Here is a 20463-nt window from a genome sequence, read left to right as displayed (position 1 = left end):
TAGATGAAAAGTGTTTATCATGTTGATATTGATCACTACTGATTATGATGTTAGCTGTTCGTTTTTCATATATGACTTCTACTATATTGAGGAAATTTCCTTCTATACCTATTTTATTGAGTTTTTTTTTTTAGGTGAAAGGATATTGAACTCTGCCAGATGTTTTTTCTGCCTCTTTTGAGATGATTATATGCTTTCTTGCCTATCATCGTGCTAATGTGTTGTATCTCATTGATTGATTTGCATGTGTTGAACCATCCTTGCAGCTCAGGGATTAATCTCATTTGGTTATGGTATATTATCTTTTTGATGTATTGTTGAATTTGGTTCCCTAGTATTGAGAATTTTTGCATGTATATTCATCATTTTTTTGTGTTATCTTTTTCTGACTTTGATATCAGGATGAAATTGATCTCAGGTATGAAACTGAAACTCTTCCCTTAACTTTTTTTTTTTTCCTGGAAGTATTTAAGAAGGATTGATACTAATTTTTTTGAATGTTTGGTAGAATTCGGCCCTGAAGATACCTGGTTTTGGACTTTTCTTCATTGGGAAGTTTTTGATTACTATTTCAGTCATTTTGTTACTGGCATGTTTAGACTTTCTGTTTCTTCTTAATTCAACTTTCACATGTTGTATGTTTCTAGGAACATATCCATTTCCTTTAGGTTATATATGTATTGGTATACAATTGTTCATAATCAACTCTTATGATCTTTTATATTTTCAAGGCATCTGTTGTAATGTCCCTTTTTACATTTCTGATGAGTCATCTCTTTTTTTTCACCCTAAGGTTTTGCCATTTTAAAAAATACAACCAACTCTTTGTTTTATTGATGTTTTTCTTTCTTTCTTTCTTTTTCTTTTCTTTTTTTCTTTCTTTTTTTTTTTTTTTTTTTGAGACAGAGTCTCATTCCATCACCCAGGCTGGAGTGCAGTGGCACAGTTGTGGCTCACTGCAACCTCTGCCTCCTAGGTTCAAGTGACTCTCGTGCTCAGCCTCCCGAATAGCTGGAATTACAGGTGCATGGCACCATGTCCAGCTAATTTTTGTTTTTTGTATTTTTTCTTGAGACGGAGTCTTGCTTTGTTACCCAGGCTGGGGTGCACAATCTTGGCTCACTGCAACTTCTGCCTCCCAGATTCAAGTGATTCGCCCACCTCAGCCTCCTGAGTAGCTGGGATTACAGGTACCTGCCACCGCGTCTGGCTAATTTTTGTATTTTTAATAGAGACATGGTTTCACCATATTGGCCAGGTTGGTCTCGAACTCCTGACCTCAAGTGATCTGCCTGCCTCGGGCTCCCAAAGTGTTAGGATTACAGGCGTGAGCCATCATGCCTGGCTATTGATGTTTTTCTATATTTGCTTTATTTCTATTGTTATCTATATTATTTTCTTCCTTCTGCTAACTTTGGGTTTAGTTTGTTTTTATCCTAGTTTCTTGAGTTGTAAAGTTAGGTTGTTTATTTGAGAGATTTCTTCTTCTTCAATATAGGTACTTATAGCTACAAACCACCTTTTTATACTGCTTTGCTGCATCACATGTTTTTGTAAGTTCTCTTTTTATTTATTTTTAAGATATTTTAAAAATTTTCTTTTGGTTTCTTTTTTGCCCCAGTGGTTCAAGAGTGTCTCATTTAATTTCCATATTTCTGTGACTCCTCACTGCCTTTTTTTTCCTTGCTATTATTGATTTCTAGTTTTATTCAGTTGTGGTTGGAAGACATACTTGGTATGATTTTAATTTGTTAAGACTTTTTTGCGACCTAACTTGCTTTGCGATCTGTCCTGAAGAATGTTCTGTGTGCACTTGAGAAAAATGTGTATTTTACTGCTAATTCTATGTTTGCTAAGTTTATTTGGTTTGTGGTGTTCCTTTTTGATTTTTTTTTTTGTAAATTCTATCTATTATTGAAAGTGAGACACTGAAGTCTTCTATTATTGAATTGCTGTCAGTTTCTTCTTTCAGATCCATCAGTATGTGCTTTATTAAGTACTTTGATGTTAGGTGCAAATATACTTAAAATTGTGTCTTCCTGTTGAATTGACCCTTTTATTGTTATGTAAGGACCTTCATTTCTCTGGAGACAGCTTTTTCCTTACATTCTACTTTGATAATTTAGCCATTTCTACTTTCTTTTGGTTTCCATTTGCTTACAATATCTTTTTCCATCTTTTTCACTTTGTCTCTTTGTGTTCTTGAATCTTAAGGGGCTTCTTGTAGATAGCATATAGCTTGTTTTGTAACCATTCAGTCACACTGTATCTTTTTTATCAGGGAGTTTAGTTTGTTTACATTTAAAATAGTTATTGATAAGGATTTATTACTACATTTTAATTAACTGTTTTGTGTTTGTCTTACGATATTTTTGTCCTTTTTCTCACTTGTTCTCTTCTTTTGTGTGTGTGTGGTTTTTTTTTGTATCGCTAGATTTTGATTCCTTCCTCTTTCTTTTGTGTAACTTGTTTAGGCATTTTCTTTGTGGTTACCAGGGTGCTTATGTAAAACATATATATTTTTAATTTAATGTAATTTAATTTATTTTTAAAAATTTTTTCTATTATACTTTAAGTTCTAGGGTACATGTGCACAATGTGCAGGTTTGTTACATGTGTATATATGTGCCATGTTGGGGTACTGTACCCATTAACTCGTCATTTACATTAGATATATCTCCTAATGCTATCCCTCCCCCCGACCTCCACCCTATTATAGGCCCTGGTGTGGGATATTCCCCTTCCTGTGTCCAAGTGTTCTCATTGTTCAGTTCCCACCTATGACTGAGAACATGCGGTGTTTGGTTTTCTGTTCTTGTGATAGTTTGCTGAGAATGATGGTTTCCAGCTGCATCCATGTCCCTACAAAGGACACAAACTCATCCTTTTTGATGGCTGCATAGTATTCCATGGTGTATATGTGCCATATTTTCTTAATCCAGTCTATCATTGATGGACATTTAGGTTGATTCCAAGTCTTTGCTATTGTGAATATTGCCACAATAAACATATATGTGCATGTGTCTTTATAGCAGCATAATTTATAATCCTTTGGGTATATACCCAGTAATGGGATCACTGGGTCAAATGGTATTTCTAGTTCTAGATCCTTGAGGAATCGCCACACTGTCTTCCACAATGGTTGAACTAGTTTACAGTCCCACCAGCAGTGTAAAAGTGTTCCTATTTCTCCACATCCTCTCCAGCACCTGTGGTTTCCTGACTTTTTAATGATTGCCATTCTAACTGGTGTGAGATGGTATCTCATTGTGGTTTTGATGTGCATTTCTCTGATGGCCAGTGATGAGCATTTTTTCATGTGTCTGTTGGCTGCATAAATGTCTTCTTTTGAGAAGTGTCTGTTCATATCCTTCGCCCACTTTTTGATGGGGTTGTTTCTTTCTTTTCTTGTAAATTTGTTTGAGTTCTTTGTAGGTTTTGGGTATTAGCCCTTTGTCGGATAAGTAGATTGCAAAAATTTTCTCCCATTCTGTAGGCTGCCTGTTCACTCTGATGGTAGTTTCTTTTGCTGTGCAGAAGCTCTTTAGTTTAATGAGATCCCATTTGTCAGTTTTGGCTTTTGTTGCTGTTTCTTTTGGTGTTTTAGTCATGAAGTCCTTGCCGAACGGTATTGCCTAGGTTTTCTTCGAGGGTTTTTATGGTTTTAGGTCTAACATTTAAGTCTCTAATCCATCCTGAATTAATTTTCGTATAAGGTGAAAGGAAGGGATCCAATTTCAGCTTTCTACATATGGCTAGCCAGTTTTCCCAGCACCATTTATTAAATAGGGAATCCTTTCCCCATTTCTTGTTTTTGTCAGGTTTGTCAGAGATCAGATATTATAGATGTGTGGTATTATTTCTTAGGGCTCTGTTCTGTTTCTTTGGTCTATATCTCTGTTTTGGTACCAGTACCATGCTGTTTTGGTTATTGTAGCCTTGTAGCATAGTTTGAAGTCAGGTAGCGTGATGCCTCCAGCTTTGTTCTTTTTGATTAGGATTGTCTTGGCAATGCAGGCTCTTTTTTGGTTACATATGGACTTTAAAGTAGTTTATTCCAATTCTGTGAAGAAAGTCATTGGTAGCTTAATGGGAATGGCATTAAATCTACAAATTACCTTGGGCAGTATGGCCATTTTCACGATATTGATTCTTTCTGTCCATGAGCATGGAATGTTCTTCCATTTGTTTGTGTCTTTTATTTCATTGAGCAGTGATTTGTAGTTCTCCTTGAAGAGGTCCTTCACATCCCTTGTAAGTTGGATTCGTAGGTATTGTATTCTATCTGAAGCAATTGTGAATGGGAGTTCACTCATGATTTGGCTCTCTGTTTGTCTTATTGATGTATAAGAATGCTTGTGATTTTTGCACATTGATTTTGTATCCTGAGACTTTGCTGAAGTTTCTTATCAGCTTAAGGAGATTTTGGGCTGAGATGATGGAGTTTTCTAAATATACAATCATGTCATCTGCAAACAGGGACAATTTGACTTCTTCTTTTCCTAACTGAATACCCTTTATTTCTTTCTCCTGCCTGATTGCCCTGGCCAGAACTTCCAACACTGTGTTGAATAGGAGCAGTGAGAGAGGGCATCCCTGTCTTGTGCCAGTTTTCAAAGGGAATGCTTCCAGTTTTTGCCCATTCAGTATGATCTTGGCTGTGGATTTTTCATAAATAGCTCTTATTGTTTTGAGATATGTTCCATCAGAACCGAATTTATTGACAGTTTTTAGCATGAGGTGCTGTTGAATTTTGTCTAAGGCCCTTTCTGCATCTCTTGAGATAATCATGTGGTTTTTATCTTTGGTTCTGTTTATATGCTGGATTACGTTTATTGATTTGTGTATGTTGAACCAGCCTTGCATTCCAGGGATGAAGCTGATTTGGGTGAATAAGCTTTTTGATGGGCTGCTGCATACAGTTTGCCAGTATTTTACTGAGGATTTTTGCATCGATGTTCATCAGGGATATTGGTTCAAAATTCTCTTTTTTTGTTGTGTCTCTGCCAGGCTTTGGTATCAGGATGATGCTGGCCTAATAAAATGAGTTAGGGAGGATTCCCTGGTTTTCTGTTGATTGGAATAGTTTCAGAAGGAATGGTACCAGCTCCTCCTTGTACCTCTGATAGAATTCGGCTGTGAATCTGTCTGGTCCTGGACTTTTTTTGGTTGGTAGGCTATTAATTATTGCCTCAATTTCAGAGCCTGTTATTGGTCTATTCAGGGATTCAACTTCTTCCTGGTTTAGTCTTGGAAGAGTGTATGTGTCCATGAATTTATCCATTTCTTCTAGATTTTCTAGTTTATTTGCATAGAGGTGGTTATAGTATTCTCTGATGGTAGCTTGTATTTCTGTGGGGTCGGTGGTGATATCCCCTTTATCATTTTTTTATTGCATCTATTTGATTCTTCTCTCTTTTCTTCTTTATTAGTCTTGCTAGTGGTCTATCAATTTTGTTGACATTCTAAAAAAAAAACCAGCTCCTAGATTCATTGATTTTTTGAAGGGTTTTTTGTGTGTCTCTCTCTCCTTCACTTCTGCTCTGATCTTAGTTATTTCTTGCCTTCTGCTAGCTTTTGAATATATTTGCTCTTGCTTCTCTAGTTCTTTAATTGTGATGTCAGGGTGCAGATTTTAGATCTTTCCAGTTTTCTCTTGTGGGCATTTAGTGGTATAAATTTCCCTCTACACACTGCTTTAAATGTGTCCCAGGGATTCCGGTATTTTGTGTCTTTGTTCTCATTGGTTTCAAAGAACATCTTTATTTCTGCCTTCATTTCATTATCTAGCTGGTAGTCATTCAGGAGCAGGTTGTTCAGTTTCCATGTAGTTGAGTGGTTTTGAGTGAGTTTCTTAATCCTGAGTTCTAGTTTGATTGCACTGAGGTCTAAGAAACAGTTTGTTATCATTTCCATTCTTTTATATTTGCTGAGGAGTGCTTTACTTCCAACTATGTGGTCAATTTTGGAATAAGTGTGATGTGATGCTGAGAAGAATGTATATTCTGTTGATTTGGGGTGGAGAGTTCTGTAGATGTCTATTAGGTCTGCTTGCTGCAGAGATGAGTTCAATTCCTGGATATCCTTGTTAGCTTTCTGTCTTGTTGGTCTGTCTAATATTGACAGTGGGGTGTTAAAGTCTCCCATTATTATTGAGTGGGAGTCTAAGTCTCTTGTAAGTTTCTAAGGACTTGTTGTATGAATCTGGGTGCTCCTGTATTGGGTGCATATATATTTAGGATAGTTAGCTCTTCTTGTTGAATTGATCCCTTTACCATTATGTAATGGTCTTCTTTGTCTTTTTTGATCTTTGATGGTTTAAAGTCTGTTTTATCAGAGACTAGTATTGCAACCCCTGCTTTTTTTGTTCTCCATTTGCTTGGTAGATCTTCCTCCATCCCTTTATTTTGAGCCTATGTGTATCTCTGCATGTCAGATGGGTCTCCTGAATACAGCAAACTGATGGGTCTTGACTCTTTATCCAGTTTGCCAGTCTGTGTCTTTTAATTGGAGCATTTAGTCCATTTACATTTAAGGTTAATATTTTTATGTGTGAACTTGATCCTGCCATTATGATATTAACTGGTTATTTTGCTTGTTAGTTGATGCAGTTTCTTCCTAGCCTCGATGGTCTTTACATTTTGGCATGTTTTTGCAATGGCTGGTACCGGTTGTTCCTTCCATGTTTAGTGCTTCCTTCAGGGTCTCTTGTAAGGCAGGCCTGGTGGTGACAAAATCTCTAAGCATTTGCTTATCTGTAAAGGATTTTATTTCTCCTTCACTTATGAAACTTAGTTTGGCTGGATATAAAATTCTGGGTTGAAAATTCTTTTCTTTAAGAATGTTGAATATTGGCCCCCACTCTCTTCTGGCTTGTAGAGTTTCTGCCGAGAGATCCGCTGTTAGTCTGATGGGCTTCCCTTTGTGGGTAACCCGACCTTTCTCTCTGGCTGCCCTTAAGATTTTTTCCTTCATTTCAACTTCTGTGGATCTGGCAATTATGTGCCTTGAAGTTGCTCTTCTCGAGGAGTATCTTTGTGGCGTTCTCTGTATTTCCTGAATTTGAATGTTGTCCTGCCCTACTAGGTTGGGGAAGTTCGCGTGGATGATATCTTGAAGTGTTTTCCAACTTGGTTCCATTTCCCCCCCCACTTTCAGGCACCCCAATCAGACGTAGATTTGGTCTTTTTACATAATCTCATACTTCTTGCAGGCTTTGTTCATTTCTTTTTCTTTTTTCTTTAGATTTCTCTTCTCGCTTTCTTTCATTCATTTGATCCTCAATCGCTGATACTCTTTCTTCCAGTTGATCGAGTCAGTTACTGAAGCTTGTGCATTTGTCACATATTTCTCGTGTCATGGTTTTCATCTCTGTCTGTTCGTTTATGGCCTTCTCTGCATTAATTATTCTGGTTATCAATTCTTCCACTCTTTTTTCAAGATTTTTAGTTTCTTTGTGCTGGGTACGTAATTCTTTCTTTAGCTCTGAGAAGTTTGGTGGACTGGAGCCTTCTTCTCTCATCTCGTCAAAGTCATTCTCCGTCCAGCTTTGATGAGCTGCGTTCCTTTGCAGAGGGAGATGCGCTCTTATTTTTTGAAATTCCAGCTTTTCTGCCCTGCTTTTTCCCCATCTTTGTGGTTTTATCTGCCTCTGATCTTTGATGATGGTGATGTACTGATGGGGTTTTGGTGTGGGTGTCCTTCCTGTTTGTAAGTTTTCCTTCTAACAGTCAGGACCCTCAGCTGTAGGTCTGTTGGAGATTGCTTGAGGTCCACTCCAGACCCTGTTTGCCTGGGTATCAGCAGCAGAGGCTGCAGAAGACAAAATATTGCTGAACAGCGAGTGCTGCTGTCTGATTCTTGCTTTGGAAGCTTCGTCTCAGGGGTATACCCCACCATGTGAGGTGTGAGGTGTTAGTCTGCACCTAGTGGGGGATGTCTCCCAGTTACGCCACTCAGGGGTCAGGGACCCACTTGAGCAGGCAACCTATCTGTTCTCAGATCTCAACCTCCGTGCTGGGAGATCCACTGCTCTCTTAAAAGCTGTCAGTCAGCTGTCACACTCCACCCAGAGGTGGAGTCTACAGCAACAGGCAGGCCTCCTTGAACTGAGGTGGGCTCCACCAGTTCGAGCTTCCTGGTGACTTCGTTTACCTACTTAAGCCTCAGTAATGGCGGGCGCCCCTCCCCCAGCCTTGCTGCTCCCTTGAGGTTAGATTGCAGACTGCTGTGCTAGCAATGAGGGAGGCTCCGTGGGCATGGGACCCTCCCCGCCAGGTGTGGAATATAATCTCCTAGTGTGCCCGTTTGCTAAGACCCTTGGTAAAGCGCAGTATTGGGGTGGGAGTTACCCGATTTTCCAGGTGTTGTGTGTCTCAGTTCCCCTGGCTAGGAAAAGGGATTCCCCCTTGTACTTCCCAGGTGAGGCGATGCCTCGTCCTGCTTCAGCTCTTGTTGGTCGGGCTGCAGCAGCTGACCAGCACCGATTGTCCGGCACTCCCTAGTGAGATGAACCCAGCACCTCAGTTGAAAATGCAGAAATCACCTGTCTTCTGTGTCGCTCGCGCTGGGAGCTGGAGACTGAAGGTGTTCCTATTCGCCCATCTTGCTCCGCCCCTCCATAAATATTTTTAATACTTTTATCTCTTATCTTTTATAATAGGATTATAATTGATATGCCCACCACTGTTATAGTCATAAAATGTTCTTTTATTCTTTATATATTTCGTTTTCCAGTGAATTTCTTACTTATGCTTTCATGTTGGTGTTTAGTTTCTTTTTATTTCAATGTGAACAACCATTTTGGCTTTTCTCGTAAATCCGGTATAGTAGTAATTAACTCCCTCAGCTTTTTTTGGTCTTTGAAAGTTTTTATCACTAATTTATTTTTGAAGGACAGATTTTCTGGGTATAATTTTTTTGGTTGACACTTTCTTTTTTGTTCAGTACTTTGAATTTATCATTTCAGCCTTTGTGGGTTGCAACGTTTCTGCTAAAAATCTACTGATAGTGTTATGGGGGCCCCTGTGTGTGTAATAAGTAACTTTTGTTTTACTGCTTTCATAATTCTGTCTTTGCCTTTAACTTTTGACAATTTGATTATAATGTGTCTCAGTGTAGATATCTCTGGATTCATCTAGTTTGTTACTTGGGCTTTCTGGATTTTGATTTCTAGTTCGTCTCCCAGGTTTGGGAAGTTTTCAACCATCATTACTTTAAATAAGCCTTCTGTCACTTTCTCCTCTTCTTTTCTAATTCCAATAATGCATATTTAGTTCTGCTTGATGCTGCTCTGTAAGTCCCTTTAGCTTTCTTTACTCTTTTTCATTTTTTCCTTTTGTTCCTCATCTTAAATGATTTCTGATGACCTGTCTTAGAGTTCCTGATCATTCTTCTGCTTAATCTAGTCTGCCGTTTAACCCCTATATTAAAATTTTCAGTTGAGTATTATATTCTTCAGCTATATGATTTCTGTTTGGTACTTTTTGTATTTTCTGTCCCTTGGCAGAAATTTTTAGCTAGTTTTATGCATTACTCCATCAGACCTTGATGAACTTCTTTATGACTGTTCTTTTGAGTTCTCTATGTGATAAGTCACATATTGGCAGTTAATTAGGATCAGTTTCTGGAGGTTTATCTTACTCTTTTATTTGGAACTTATATACCTGTTTCTTCATTTTCTTTGACCCTTAGTGTTTGTTTCTGTGCATTAGGTAAGGCAACTGCCTTTCCTAGTCTTGTCATACTGGCCTTGGGTAGGAGATGGATCTTACCTGTCAGTTCAGCTAGTTATTCTAGGTGCTTCTCAAACCTTTGTGCTGATCTAAACTGCAGTCTTTGTTCTTAGTGGCCCCCAGATTAGGGTATGCCAAGTCCTGTTAGTATCCTGAGACAAGCAAGTTAGAAATCCATCTCTCAAGATCCAGCTGGAAAAGTTGGGGGTATTAAATGTGTGTTCCAGTTTCTCGTTTCTCAGGGAGTAGCTAGGAGCTGGAGTTTTTCTCTCATTTTGTTTAAGCTGGGGAGAGGATCCGCAGTGATGCCATATTCTTGTTCAGACTGCACAGTCTTTTGACCCATTGCTTTGTACTTTGTTGCTCCCAGGGGCCTGGCAGATGCCTAATCTATCTTCTCTTGGAGATAGGCAGGTTAACTGGAGACTTGGCTTTATCTCTGGAGCATGCCAGCAGGTGAAGTTGTGGATAGTCCCCACATGCATATTTATGGTCCCAGAAGACTGCTAATTTCCTGCAGTTTCAGTTCCCAGATGGAGGCTAAGTAATGGCCTGATCTACAGGTAGCAGCTGGAGAAGTCAGGACTTTAGGTATGTAGTCAGTCTCCTTTAGGGAGAAACTGGGAGTCAGGAGTTTTTGCTTTTTAGCTCAGTGCTGACCTTGGGAGGCTGTCTGCTGGAACTCTACCTGTTTAAAAAGCAGCTCTTTGCTCTTTGTAGTTTAGGGAGATTCACAAATGCAGAGCCTCAACTCCCAGGGCTAGGTGATTTAGGAGCCAGTCCTTTGGGTGGGAGCTGTAAAAGTTGGGGCATGCCATGTACATGCAAACTCCTTCCAGGGAAAATCTGCAGACCTAGTTTTATTGCTGGAGCAAGGCTGGGGGTGGGTGGGGGGATGAAGGGGAGAAGGGGCAGGAGGTACCCAAAAGCCCCTTGAGGCTTCTGAAAGTCTGTTGTTTTCCTGCTCCACTGGCTTCCAGATGCAGGCTAGTTATAAGCCCAAACCCTCAGGCTGCAGCTAGAAAAGTGTGCAGACAAACCCTTTCTGTGGAGAAACTGGGGGCTAGTAGTTTTGGCCCATTTTCTCTTTCCTGTGCCCTGGGAGGTAGCTGCTGGAAGTGCTCACACACGTGTTGAAAATCACCTCTTTATTCTCTGTGATCCCTGGAGACTCAGAATACTGAGTCCCTTCTGCTGTCAGCTAGGTGATTTGGGTATGTAAAATTCTCTGTTTGGATTCATGGAAGTTGGGATGCTATCTGTGAAGTTGGACCACATATAGTGGGAGAACTGGGATTCCTTTTGTACAATGAAAGTTTACACAAGAAGTATTAATTCTTAGAAAAACAATAAAAACGGACATAAGTAATTGAAAACCTATGTGACTTTGTAACTATTAACTGAGTTTATAATTAAAAATACCCATCCCCCAAATAATTCCCAACTTTAGTGATTTTTCCAGTGAATTCTTCTAAACACTGAAGTTAAAAATAATGTTAGTTAAGCAATATTTTTTACAAATACAGACATAAAAATTCTCAACAAAGTAATAGCAAACCAAATCTAGCAGTACATGAAAAGGTCTATAACATCATGACCCAGTGGGATTTAGTCCAGGAAGGTAAGAGTGGTTGAGCATATGAAAATCAATAAACATAATAGAATATATTAATAGAATGAATGGAAAAAGATCACATATTATCTCAGTTGGTGGAGAAAAGGCATTTGACAAAAGCCAATACCATTTCATGATAAAAACATTCAATAGGGAAATTCCGTAATCTGATAAAGAGTATCTACGAAAAATCCACAGTTAATGTCATGCTTAATAGTGTAAGACTGAAAGCTTTCCCATCTAAGATCAGGAACAAGACAGTGATGTCTTTTCTTGTCACTTACACTCAATATTGTACTAAAGGTTCTAGGCAGGGCAATTAGACAAGAAAACATAATAGAAAACATCTAGATGGAAAGGAAGAAGTAAAACTGTACTTGCAGATGACATGATTCTATATATAAAGAACTCTAAAAGACACCTGCCCCCCAATTATTAGAGCTAATAAACAAGTTTAGCAAAATTACAAGATACAAGATGGACACTCAAAAATCAGTTGTATTTTTATACACTGGGAATAAACAATCCAAAAATGAAATTAAGAAAGCAGTTACATTAAAATAACATCAAAAACAATAAAATGTTTAGGCATAAATTTAACTAAAGTAGTACAAGATGTACACACAAACTATAAAATATAATTGAAAGAAACTATGAAAAATCATTGTAAGAAATAAGAGAAACCTAATTAAAGGAAAAGATATTCAAAATTCATGAACAGAAGACTTCATAGTGTTAAGGTGGCTGTATTTCCCAAAGTGATACCCAGATTCAATGCAATACCTAAGAACATTCCAATTGCTCCCTTCCCCCTTTTTGGCAGAAATGAACAAGTGGATCTTAAATTCATATGGGGATGCAAGTATATAGGATAGCCAAAATAGTCTTGAAAAATAACAAAGTTTGAGGACCTAGACCCCCTGAATTTAAAACTTAGTACAAAACCACAATAATCAAATTCTGTGGTACTGGCAGTAGGATAGATATATGGATCAATGAAATAGATTTTAAATCCTTGGAATAAATTCATACATCTGTGTATGAATTTGATTTTTGACATGAGTGCCAGAACCATTTGATGGGGGAAAGAATAGTATTTTCAACAATGGTGTTAGGACACCTGGATATCTGTATGCAACAAACGAATTTGGATTTTTACCTCACACTGTATACAAAACTTAACTGAATACAGTTTAAAGCCTAAATGTAAGAACTGAAAGTATAACACTCTTTGAAGAAAACATACACATCTTTGTGACCTCGGACTATGACACCCAAAGCCAGAGAAAAAATAAATTGAGCTTTATCAAAATTAAAAACTTTTGTGTGTCAAAAGATACTATAAAATGGAAAAATTACCCACATAATGGGACAAGATATTTGTCAACCATGTGGTTGATGAAGGTCTAATATCTAGAATGTATAAAGAACTTTACAGCTCAACAATAAAAAGGACAAATAACTCAGTAAAAAAGGGCAAAGGATTTGAATAGACATTTCTTTTAAGATATACAAATGTCGTCTGGGCGCAGTGGCTCTCACACCTGTAATCCCAGCACTTTGGGAGGCCGAAGCAGGTGGATCATGAGGTCAGGAGATCGAGACCATCCTGGCTAACACAGTGAAACTCCATCTCTACTAAAAATACAAAAAATTAGCCAGGCGTGGTGGCACCTGTCTGTAATCCCAGCTACTTGGGAGGCTGAAGCAGGAGAATCGTTTGAACCTGGGAGGTGGAGGTTGCAGGGAGCCGAGATGCTGAGAGAGCACGCCACTGCATTCCAGCCTGGGTGACAGAGCAAGACTCCGTCTCAAAAAAAAAAAAAAAAAAAAAAAAATAAGCAAATGTCTAATGTACATGAAAAGCACAAAGTTATTAGTCATCAGAGAAATGCACATAACTCCCAATGATAGCACTTCACACTCATTTAGGATGACTAGAATAAAAAAGTCAGAAAGCAGCAAGTTTTGGCAAGGATGTGAAGAATATGGAACTCTCATAAATTGCTGCTGGGAATGTAAAATGATGCAGCAGCTGTGGAAAAAAGTTTGGTAGTTAAGAGTTATATGACTCAGCAAATCCACTTCTAGGTATATACTCAAGAGAATTGAAAACATGTTCACAGAAAAACCTGGATACAAATTTTTATAACAGCAGTTTTCATAATAAACAAAAAGCAGAAACAACCCAAATATTAACTGATAAATGAATAAACAAATATACTATATTCATGCAGTCATTCAGCCATAAAAAGAAATGAAGTACTGATATATGCTACCAGATGGTCGAAACTTGAAAAACATTGCTAATTTTTAATATTATTATTATTCTTTAAAGATGGCGTCTTATTATCTTGCCCAGGCTGGTCTTGAACTCCTGGGCTTAAGCAATTCTCCTGCCTCAGGCTCTGGAGTGACTGGGACTGCAAGTGTGCAGCTGGATTTATATTTAGTGTACTTTTCTGTATATTAAAATTCATAATAAAAAGGTTGAAAGGATGGCTATTGGGGGAGGTTTTGAGAAGGAACATGAATATCATTTCTTGGTCTTTAGACTTTCAACCTGTTATATTTCTTATTATCTTACCAAACAGAATGAAAAAATAAAACCTATATCAGTAACTTATGCAGCTTTTTCATTGAACAGTATAATGTAAAAACTACTAATTCTTAAGTTCACTCTTTTTTTCTTCAAAGGTTTTAGTCTCAGAGTGGAATTCAATGTTTTTTTGTTTTTTTGTTTCTTTTAGGAGGTGCTAATGATGCTGGATAACTATGTAAGAGATTTCAAAGCATTGATTGACTGGATTCAGCTTCAGGAAAAGCTAGAGAAGACAGATGCTCAAAGCAGGTAATGAGCTCTCTGGTCTCAATATTCCTATCATCCAGCAGTTTCAATAGCAATCATTGAAACTGACAATAAAGTTAACCTCATATTGACTTGAAACTTGTAAAAATCTAAAAGGTGCTGCATTTCTCATTCAATTAAATAACATGTTTATTGGATATTTATCAGTGGGTATTAATTGGGTATTATCACTTTATTCAGTACAGAGATTTGTTGAATGTGACACATTTACTACTCATGGAATCTATAGCCTGAGTGTGATAAAAATAGAACTTAGTGCAAAAGACTATTATGGTTCTTCAGAGAAGGACAAATGTATTTTGGATTATAGATCAGGGAAGATTTCAGGAGGATCTCGAACTGTTTGAAGGATGGGATGGATTTTATCAGCTGGTTGGCCATTTCAGTGAAGGGAATACATTTAAACAGCTGTGTAAGTGTAGGGCATGTGCGAAGTCCAAGTAGTAAGGAAAGATACAGTATTTCTTCTTAATGTATTAGGCAATGAGGAAAATTGATGATTTTTGATTAGGGGAATAATACGGGATCAAAGCTCCTTTAGAAAGATTCATTTGGAATCACTACATAGTATCTGAGTGCTGTGTGCCAAGCTCTCTGACTTTGTGATCAAGAGGACAGATGCAGTCCCTGCCCTCATGAAGTATGTAGTACGTGCTATGGCCTGAATGTGCCTTCCCAAAATTCATATGTTGAAATTTAATCACCAATGTGATAGTATTAAGAGGTGGGGGCTTTAGGAGGTAGTTAAGTCAGGAAAGTGGAGCCCTGATGAATGGGATTAATGAATGGGATTAGTGACATACAAAAGAAGTGGGAGCTGTTACGCCTCCACCATGTGAGGACACAGCTAAAAGATGATCTTTATAAGGAACAGAGTTCGTATCAGACATTGAATCTGCTGGCACCTTGATTTTGTACTTCCCAGCATCCAGAACTGTGAGAAATAAATTTCTTATTGTTGTTTATAAATTACCCAGGCATAAGGTATTTTGTTGTAGCAGCCTGGATGGACTAAGTGCATTTCTAATAGGAAAGACTGATGTTAAGTAAGTATAAATGTGCCAGGTGTCATCAAGAAGAAATACAGCTTTCTCTATGACTATGAGAAAAAGTACCCTTAACCAGTTTGCTAAGTCCAGCCAGGAAGGCTTACCTGAGGAGGTGACATTTAAATTGGGACAGAATTATTAAGTAGGAGTTAGTTAGACAAAGAGAAAAGAGTAATTCGAGATAATGCTAACAGCATGTGTGATGTCTTTGAAGTGGAAGGGAGCATAGTGTAATCAAGGAATTTAGTAGGGCAGGAGTGAAAAGAACAAGGGGAGAGTAGCATGAGATGAGCCTAGAGAGCTAGGCTAGGACCACATTGTGTAGAGCTCTGTAGAAATAATAAGGGATTTAGATTTGACTTTGAGCCAATAAAGGGTTTTAAAGTAGGGAATTGACATATTAGATTTATGTTTTGAAAAGATCATTTTGGCTGCCATGTGGGAAGGTTGAGATACAGCAATGTAGTTTAGAGATGATGGCTACTCAGATTAAGGTAGTAACAGTAAGGAGTATTAGATACTCCAGAGATAGATAACCAGATGGACTTAGTATTATTTTGGTTATGTACAAAGGCAAAATAGCAGTTTAGTTTAGACATCTAAGTAATTCCTAAACTCTGGTAAACTTGCCAAGTCACATGGAGCTACAAGGCTGCTTTTTTTCCCCCCCCTCCAGAGCGAATAGCCTATCCTGCCTCTTTGCCTTGGATTTAATCTTAGTTCAATCTTAGTGGGTGAAACTATCCAGTAAAAAAGGCATCTTTTGTCTCATAGTAATGTGTCAGCCCTACAGTAGGCAGGCAGAACCAGTAGGGTAAAGGAATTCCAAGACAGAAATCCAGAAGGGCTGGATTCCCGGGAAACCAAATCTAGGGAAACTAAGATAGGTTGATCTTTTTAACATTTTTGTTTCTCACAGTAAAATTTTTGATAGTTTTTTAGTGCCTACTTCATCTACAGTCCCTGGGTGGGTCAGGCCTAAATGTCTTTGTTTGTACTAAGCTATTTTACCCTTACCCTTGGTAATAGGTGATTGGATCTGGGGTTTCATTCTTTCACTGGGTTGAACCAAGCTAAGAGATCATCATGCTGATTTGGGACTTGTGGTTATATTGTCGCTTGTGACAACAAGCAGAGTAAAACAGGTTGGGGAAAAAAAAAGGGCATAGGTTTACAGAGAGAAACAGAAATTATGTGGCCTTTGAGAGCCTATACCGGCTCTAATCCTCGCGAGCCCTGATTGTAGTCTCCCCCAACTTTTGGATGTCTTTGACCTTGTACAGTTTATAGCCTTACAATAAATCTTTATTTTCTTTTTCTTTTCATTTTTTAAATTTAACTTGATTGAGTTTGTTTATTGTATCCAAAGAAGGTCTATAATGTAATCAACAATGCATTAAAAAAATAGATTCTTTTTGTGCTTGCAAAATTCGATTACCTATTAGTGGCTGTTTTGAGGATTGTATTGGGAAATATACATAAGCCAAACCCAAGCTTAACAGAGTGGTTACCATTCCTCTCTTGGCACTGTGGTTCAAAAGTATACCTGAGGCATCCTTTTTTTTTTTTCCTTGGAGACAGAGTCTTACTCTGTAACCCAGGCTGGAGTGCAGTGGTGCCATCTTGGCTCACTGCAACCTCCACCTTCCACTTTTAAGCCTCAGCTTCCCAAGTAGCTGGGATTACAGGTATCCGCCACCACACCCAGCTAATTTTTGTATTTTTAGTAGACACAGGGTTTCACCGTGTTGGCTAGGCTGGGCTCGAACTCCTGACCTCAAGTGATCTGTCCTCCTTGGCCTCCCAGAGTTCTGGGATTACAGGAATGGGCCACCATGCCCGGCTGAAGCATCCCTTTTACTTTTGCCAGTTATCAGCACTTCTCTTCGTTGCCTCATGAGACAGCACCTGTATATGGAAAGCAGTCTTAAAATGCTCTATAGATGGCATTATCCATCTTGCATTCTTCAAATCATGCATCAAAATTTATTTTGGCTAGCCTTGAGATTTAAATGTAAAAACTGTAGTTGTATATGTTTAAAGAAAAAAATATAGGTAAATATTTATATATTTGTTTTGCATATGAGGACTTTGTAAGACAAAGGCAGACATTACAAAGAAAAATACTGATACACTGATTAAATAGGAAGAAAACAAATGTTTCCAAATACAGAGGAAAAATTAAAGGCAAAATAGTTGTATCACCAATGCCAATGGATTTGTAGCCATAAGAGTAGTAGTAAACTATTTCAAATTAATCAGAAAACGGTGCCAATCCCAGTGGAAAAAATGAGGGAAAGATACCAACATGTGAATCCCAAATGAAGAAATTCAGATGATTGGTTAAAAAGTTCAATTTCACTAGTAATGATAATAAACATATAATTTAAAAAACAAAGACAATGAAATACCATTTGCCAGTGAAATTTTTAAAAGCAGATATCAACAGTTGGCAAGATTGAAAGGAAATGGAGAGTAAGACACAGGGATACCCATGGGAGTTATGGGGATCTGATTGAGGGCATATTATGCATCCTGTAAGCCAGTTGGTTGTGGGGCCAATGAAGGAGGAGTAGACGTTAAGTTACATGTCTTAGCTTTCCCAGCAAAGAGCAGTGAAATCTTTCTTAGCTTTCCCAGCAAAGAGCAGTGAAATCCTACTCTCATGAGTGATTAAGAGGTAGAGGAAGGACATTTTATATTTTCCTACTCTTCATTTAACCCTTACCATATTCTTTCTTTTGATAACGTGTTTCACAAACTCTTCAGGACATCAGAGACAAGTAGATTGAAGTATATCATTGCCTTTTTAGTATTTTTTTAGCTGGGCTTGTGGAAGCTTATAAATCATAAGTAATGTATCTCATATCCCTGTAACTCCATGACCTTTTTGAGGTAATTGGAGTAGTGTTGCTGTGCTGCAGTCGATAGAAAATCCTGAACCATTTATCAACTATGATTTCTCACTGGTAGTATGATAACTTTCTGGTAATCAATGCTCTAGGGGAAAATTTGCACGTGTTCTGATTTTTTTTGTTGTTGAAAAGTAGGATTAGTTTTTCGCCCACTAACAACTAAGAGAAAAGATTGTTTCTCCCTTTTCTCTGTTAATTTAATCTGGTTTATATATTGAATTGGCAGACCAACATCATTGGCATGGGAAGTAAAGAAGATGTCTCCAGGACGCCATGTGATTCCAAGTCCATCAACAGATAGAATAAATGTAACATCAAATGCTCGACGAAGCTTAAATTTTGGGTGAGATGAACGAAGAAAAAACTGCTAAGACTTGCATTACAGTAAATTATTTTCTTAGTTATAGTATTATGATTCTGATATTCTATTATAAAAATATCTATGTATATGTTACGCAGAATACTGTATACAGGTTCTGACACTTAGGAGGGGAACACTGTGTGTTGGTTAGCAATCCCAGGGGAGGATTCTAAACATCTCATCAATTTCTGCTAAGGTTCCTAGATCTGATGGAAGATTTTGCATAAGCCCAGTTGCCAGAGGAGGAGTTTGGTGAGTCATATGCTGACTTGCACAAGTCAGGTAAAGCAACGTTGTTACTCATAGATAGGCAGCAAGAATCAACAGAAGCCTAGGATCCATGGCAAGATAGTCCCCCGGGACTCAGGAAAGCTAACTAGGAGAATGGAGTTTCATTTGTATGAGCTCCATTTATTACCACAGCCAAAAGACCCCAAAAGCACCCTGCTCTGGATTTTATACACCGATGTCACTTAGGTTACTGAGTGCAAGGGTTGCAGGATGTCCTCTTCTACGGGGATAAGGACAAAGCCTGAGCTGTTGTGGTCAGTTGCTTCTTATTTCAAGGTGTTGCATTCTTGGTACATTTTTTCTGAAAATTGCAAGCCAGAGAGGGAAGAGCTGGGTTTACCAAGGGACCTGTCTTCCTGCATTGTGGATATGTTTGAAATTGTCTAAATAAAAAGTAAAAACACCTGTAATCCCAGCACTTTGGGAAGCTCAGGTGGGAGGATCACTTGAGGTCAGGAGTTCAAGACCAGCCTGGCAAAAATGGCAAAACCCCATCTCTACTAAAAATACAAAAATTAGGTGGTGTCATGGTACGTGCCTGTAATCCCAGCTGCTTGAGGGCAGGGGGGTGGAGGTTGAAGTGAGCCAAGATCATGCCACTGCACTCCAGCCTGGGCAACAGAGTGAGACTCTGTCTCAAAAAAAAAAAAAAAAAAAAAAATCCAGGAGATTATAGTTTAGCTTTTAGGACATGTAATATATTCAATCATAAATAGTAATCCAAAGATTAAAACTCACATATTTCATGCCAAATATTTTATAACATGAATTAACAATTTCCTTTGCAATAGATCTACATATTAATATATGTCATACAGTGTGTTATTGTCATACAAATTACATTTTTTATATATTACAAGCTCAACACAGTTTAAATGCTGTTTTATGCCGTTATCTCTTTAATCAGATAGGAGAAGAAAAGAGTTACAAAGAAAAACTACATTTATATTGTCTTTTGTGGTTACCTGTATGGTTTTCTTTTCTAGTCCTTTACTGGAGTCTTCATTTCTTCGTATGAATTCGAGTTACTATCTATTGTCCTTTTGTTTGAGCCTGGACTCCCCTTAGTATTTCTTGTTGGGCAGGTCTGTTAGTAACAGATTTTCTCAGTGTCTGTCTTAATTTATCTTTCAGTTTTTGAAGGGTAGTTTTGTAGTATGTAGAATTCTTGGTTAACAATCCTTTCTTTCAGCACTTTATGTTTCCTTACTGCCTTCTGGCTGCTATAGTTTCTTATGAGAAATCAGCTGTTATTGAGAATCCTTGAATGTGATCCATCACTTCTCTCTTGATTCTTTCAAGATTGTCTGTTTTTGGCTTTTGATCTTCTGACTATGATATATCTAAGTGTGGCTTTCTGAGATTATCATACTTGGAGTGTGTTGAGTCTCTTGGATATGTATTTAATGTTTTCAATCAAATTTGGGGAGTTTTTGCCCATTATTCCTTTAAATGTTTTTTTTCCTGCCCCTTTCTCTCTCTTCTCTCCGTTGAAAATTCCACTATACACTTGTTTGTACTCTTGATGCTATCCCATTAGGTCTTTGAGGATCTGTTCCTTTTTCTTTTTCTTCTTCTTTGTTTTTTTTCTTTTGGAGATGTAGTCTCACTCTGTTGCCCAGGCTGGAG

General features: G+C 38.0%; 1 protein-coding gene across 6 annotated transcripts in view; it reads left to right on the top strand.

The window, feature by feature from the left end:
- The window catches only part of SCAPER (S-phase cyclin A associated protein in the ER), a 552134-nt gene that overhangs the window by 90539 nt on the left and 441132 nt on the right, over window positions 1–20463 (top strand). For all 6 annotated transcript variants that reach the window (XM_038010211.2, XM_038010215.2, XM_038010212.2 and 3 more), the window contains 2 exons: window positions 14100–14200; window positions 18409–18525. In XM_038010211.2, the coding sequence (XP_037866139.1) occupies window positions 14100–14200; window positions 18409–18525 (218 nt within the window). The remainder of the gene's footprint in view (window positions 1–14099; window positions 14201–18408; window positions 18526–20463) is intronic.

Source organism: Chlorocebus sabaeus, chromosome 26 (genome assembly GCF_047675955.1).
Source record: "Chlorocebus sabaeus isolate Y175 chromosome 26, mChlSab1.0.hap1, whole genome shotgun sequence".
Classification (NCBI taxonomy): Eukaryota; Metazoa; Chordata; class Mammalia; order Primates; family Cercopithecidae; genus Chlorocebus; species Chlorocebus sabaeus.
Note: the sequence above shows the minus strand (reverse complement) of the source record. Positions and strands in the feature narration are given on the sequence as shown.